The 5053-nt window shown below is 45.4% G+C and overlaps 1 protein-coding gene across 4 annotated transcripts in view; it reads left to right on the forward strand.

Moving 5' to 3' along the window:
• Positions 1 to 1455, forward strand: part of enox2 (ecto-NOX disulfide-thiol exchanger 2) — a 292078-nt gene extending 290623 nt beyond the window's left edge. For all 4 annotated transcript variants that reach the window (XM_058407650.1, XM_058407652.1, XM_058407651.1 and 1 more), the window contains one exon: positions 829 to 1455. In XM_058407650.1, coding sequence (XP_058263633.1) covers positions 829 to 960 — 132 coding nt within the window. In that variant the 3' untranslated portion in view covers positions 961 to 1455. The remainder of the gene's footprint in view (positions 1 to 828) is intronic.
• The last annotated feature ends 3598 nt before the right edge of the window (positions 1456 to 5053 follow it).

The raw sequence follows: 5053 nt of genomic DNA on the forward strand, positions 1-5053 counted from the left end.
CTTTCTTTCTTTCTCTGTTCCTCTCTCTCTCTCTCTCTCTCTCTCTCTCTGAGTCTCTGTCTGTCTGCCACTCTCTCTCTCTCTCTCTCTCTCTCTCTCTCTCTCTCTCTCTCTGAGTCTCTGTCTGTCTGCCACTCTCTCTCTCTCTCTCTCTCTCTCTCTCTCTCTCTGAGTCTCTGTCTCTCTGCCACTCTCTTTCTTTCTCTGTTCTCTCTCTCTCTCTCTCTCTCTCTCTCTCTCTCTCTCTCTCTCTGAGTCTCTGTCTGTCTGCCCCACTCTCTCTCTCTCTCTCTCTCTCTCTCTCTCTGAGTCTCTGTCTGTCTGCCCCACTCTCTCTCTCTCTCTCTCTCTCTCTCTCTCTCTCTCTCTCTCTCTCTCTGAGTCTCTGTCTCTCTGCCACTCTCTTTCTTTCTCTGTTCCTCTCTCTCTCTCTCTCTCTCTCTCTCTCTCTCTGAGTCTCTGTCTGTCTGCCTCTCTCTCTCTCTCTCTCTCTCTCTCTATCTCTCTCACTCACTCACTCACTCACTCACTCACCTAACTTGGTTTGTTCATCAATCTGTCGCAGAAAAATGGGTCAGATTTCAGAATGGTCATTTTAGAGCTTCCGTTAAACAAGCAGCTAAAGAATTCCTGAAAATATTTTTGCAATTTTAGGTATTTTATGTGGCATGAATAAAAAGATGCTCTTTAATTAGTACTCAAAGCTTTAAAAGTCTTTTGATGGCAGTTTTATATCTCCAGCCAGAGCTTCAATAGAGTATGAAGTTCTTTAATGTATTAAGTGTAAGCTCTAAGTATATGTTTGTTGTATTTTTGTGTAAACTCCAGATCAGCACGACGGAGGTTGAGACGCTGTTGGGTCGACTGCCCTACACCTTTAAGCAGGAGCTGACGGGCGTGGGGGCCAGTCTGGAGAAGCGCTGGAAGTTCTGCGGATTCGAAGGCATCAAGACGGCATAGAGTCATGCCTCTGAGCGTTTAAACCCCAAAGACTGGCACAAAGGCCCACAGAGAGGAGCGAGTCCTTCTGATTAGCCGTCATCGGGTCGCCGAGGCTCGGACAGGAAGTGTGGTATGGGACAGGAAGTGTGGACTCCTGGGCTCCTGGGTGTGTGTACGTTCTACAGTGTTCAAGCACAGACTTGTTTGAGTGTGTGTGTGTGTGTGTGTGTTGCTGCCATACGGAAGGACTGGTGTGAGCCACAGAGATAACCAGCTCCGACCTGCTGAGGGTTCATCAGAACAGAAGCAAGCTGGACGAAATGATTTCCATCAACTTTGTTTTACTTTCTTTCTGTTCATTTTTTTTTAAAGAAAAAGAGACATCAAGCAAATATCTTTCTTTCTTTCTTGTTTCTTTCCCTCTGTATAGGTTGCTGACAGCGGTTTTTGTTCACATATCCTGTAAATGTTTGAATAACTTACTATTTTTAAATAAAAAAGAACACGACACGACTCGGAGAATCCTCCAAGCTCTTTATGCAGATGAGGAGTGTTTCCTCCTCGCTTTAAGGAGTGTAAAAAGTTGCACGTCTTCCCTATTTATTTGCCCTGCTTCATTTTCCTTGGCATATTAGGACAGTTGTTATCATTTTCTCTCTCTAGCTCACGCCGACTCGCTGGTTGCAGGAGGTGTTATGTAACGTTGTGTGTTTTAATAAGCAGGCCACTATGAAGGCCAATTAACAATTCTGTAGTGTGTGTGTGTGTGTGTGTGTGTGTGCTTGTTAACAGGATGTGGTGTGAGCTGGGTCTTAAACCAGCAGCTCCAGAATTCACCTGCAATGTGCAATTTATTTATTTTTTCTCCTCTCCTGAGGAAAGCGAGGCTGATTTGTCCTCATCAGCCCCCTCCATCTGCTCAGGCCATGTGTACGGAGCAAACGCCTCTCCACTGTGAATTAATAAAAAGGTAATGAGGTAACACACACACACACACACACCTAGAGCCCCTTCTGCAGTAGATGCCATCTCACGTGACAGTGAAAGAGTTTTTTAACATACAGACTCTTTCCACAAGGGATGGAATCTATATGTAAGGCAGGAGAGCAGAAAGCATTGAGAAACCCCTGGAGATAAAAGTCCTCCACCACCTCCACCCTCCCTGGTGTTTTTGTTAAAAGATGGTGGGAGCTGCAGAGTTTGCAGCTTTAACAGCGCTGTGAGTCAGCCTTTGCGCTCGGCTTTGTTATCAGTGTAAGCTTTTCACCACTCGCCCTAATCAGCACTTTCTGGAGCTGTGAACGCTTGTGCTTATAGTATTGCTATTAACTAAACCTTCACACTGCACGGATCCTGATTCTGGGGGGATCTGGAAGAACGTTGATTGCTGAACTGAAGCGATGGTGCGATACCTAAACTGACACTTTTTGGCTGATGTCCAGAAGAGGAAGAAGGACATCTCCAGTCTTCGTGAATGAGATGCTTTCTGGTCTGACGTAGACTCCAGTTTGACAGACTTTCTGGAATGACTCCATGTTCTTTCAGTAAACGGTTTATGTCCGTCTCAGTAAGAGGCACTTAAAGCAAAACCCTGACTCCCCACCCCCACCCCCCACCCCCCCATGCAGCTCATTTTAGCTATAATCTTGGAAAGGAAGCCTCTTAGAGAGCTGGCTTTTAATAATAACTCTTCTCTTCTTGGCATCACACAAAGCTACAAACACAGGACTAATTAGACCTAGCCTCTGTCCCCATGAGATGCGTTTCCCAGTTGATGTTGTACACTCTGTTCAGCAACACTGAGGCTCCCTCATTAATTCAGCTCAAAGTTCTGAACTAGCCGAATACGCGTGAGCCGTACAGCCGAGTTTTGACGTTGCAAGACCAGAAGAGCTTGCTCTTTGTTTTGCCTGAAAGGTCTCAGAAGGATCCAGAGCAGGAATGAAGTAAATGAATAATAGGGGACCTGTGTCATGTCAGTAACACCCACAATATTCTCTACGTCACGCTGGTGTTGTGTCCTGTAATATAATTGTGTATGGGACAATAGAGATTGGGCTGTTATCTGAATTCATGTGACATTTCTAATTATTCCACCATTGTGAAGTTGGAAGAAATCTCGCCTTTTACGAAGAGCGGCTCGAGTGAGTAGGATCTGGTGCAGTGATTGGTTAATAGCTTTGTGTGTGTGTGCGTGTGTGCTCCTTTGAGCTGAAACATCCTCATTTTTTGCTCAGACCCTGTGATGAAGAATGCCTTTTTAAAGCCGAACCCACAGAGAGTCGAGTCAGTCACTGCTTCCATAATAATGCATGGCGAAGAAAACAGAAAGTCTCTCTAGTGATTCAACAGCACCCCCTTTTGGAAGGAGACAGAAGCGCTGGTGCTAGTGGAGTGTTCCATTCCCCTTCCCTTTCCTTGCGCAAACCCCAGCGGCGGTGTTTCATCCTGGCAGTGCTTCTCTGTTGTGACTCTGATATTAAAAGCTCGCTTCGCTTTGCTCTCAGCCTCATTCATTTATGGATGTGCAAAGATGTGTGAAATGCAGATTTAGTTTTTGCACCTGGGTGGCTAGCGCTGAGGAGGACTCCTGAAGGAAAGCCAGATTACACGTCCCTGCAGTCGGACCCTGATGCGCCTACACGTGCACGTTTCGGAGAAACAGGAACCCAGGAACCGAGCTTTGCAGGGCAGGTGCTTTTTATACGTCTGGGTTCTTGTTGAATCGGTGGACGTCGAGAGCCACTCGAGATGTTTTCGGTGTGTTTTAAAGGTCAGGACCGCATCGCATGATCTTTAATAGTGCTGGATCCCACAGTCCAGGACCCAGTGGAGACGCTTTCTTTTATAAAGTGTGGCAATGCTGGTGTAAGACATATACAGTATCAGTGCAAAGGACCTTTTGCTAATAATGACATCCCAAGTGGTGCAACATTTCTTTTAGGGGTTGTAGGACTACTGTTTTTTGGGGGTTTTTTAACTACATGATGACCAGTCTGAAGAAGAACCCTTACTATCACCACATATACATTAAAACACAGTGAAATTCTTTCTTCACATATTCCAGCTGAGGGTCAGAGCTCAGGGTCAGCATCCCTGGAGCAGATAGGGTTAAGTGCCTTGTGCAATTGCCCAGCAGTGGCAGCTGCACAGATCCTGATTCTGGATGGATCTGGAGGAACTTTGATTGCTGAACTGAAGCGATGGTGCAATACCTAAACTGACACATTTTGGCTGATGTCCAGAAGAGGAAGAAGGACATCTTCAGTCTTTGTGAATGAGATGCACAGTGAAATTCTTTCTTCACATATTCCAGCTGAGGAAGTTAGGGTCAGAGCTCAGGGTCAGCTATGATACAGCACCCCCGGAGCAGAGAGGGTTAAGTGCCTTGCGCAATTGCCCAGCGTTGGCAGCTTGACAGTGCTGGGGCTTGAACCTCAATCAACACCCCAGAGTCTTAACCATTTGAACTACCACTGCCCCAGTTGACTAGATGACTAGTCTTAATAGAGTTAAGTCCATTTTAAGTTTAGAAAAATAACAAAGTTTCAGGACATTGCTATTTTTAGGCTGTTTTATTTGTGCGGCCGAGAACAAATCAAACTGCACTTCAATTAACAGCCCCAGACAGGCTGCAAATTACATTTCTAGCTTCAGTGCATTTTAGTTTACACTGTTAACACTGAACATAAATAAATCGGTCCAGTATAATAAACCTGTTTACGATATTACACTACTCAAGGACGTATATGTAATTCTTCAAATGCGCTCGTGTGGACGATCCGGCAACTCAGATGAAACTTCTGAAACCGAGAGCAAGAGAGGAAGATTCTAATACCTGACTAAAGCGGCGTCTGGGACGTTTTTCGGCTGCGTCGGCTTCAGAGGTGTCAGAAAAAGGACTTTTGATCAGCCTCTTTTTGAGCCGGCATGCACTTCTGATTTGAGTCTTTTTGGAGAGGGATGTGCAATCTGTGGCTCTGAGAGTACTCTTTGACACAGTGATGTTCACATCAGATCTGCAATGATGCAGGGATTTTATTTACAATTTTATTTCTCTTTAAAGGACAAGCAACATAACTGGCAGAGGAATTGCTTCAGGAGTGGACGT

The sequence above is a fragment of the Hemibagrus wyckioides genome, linkage group LG14, assembly GCF_019097595.1.
Source record: "Hemibagrus wyckioides isolate EC202008001 linkage group LG14, SWU_Hwy_1.0, whole genome shotgun sequence".
Classification (NCBI taxonomy): domain Eukaryota; kingdom Metazoa; phylum Chordata; class Actinopteri; order Siluriformes; family Bagridae; genus Hemibagrus; species Hemibagrus wyckioides.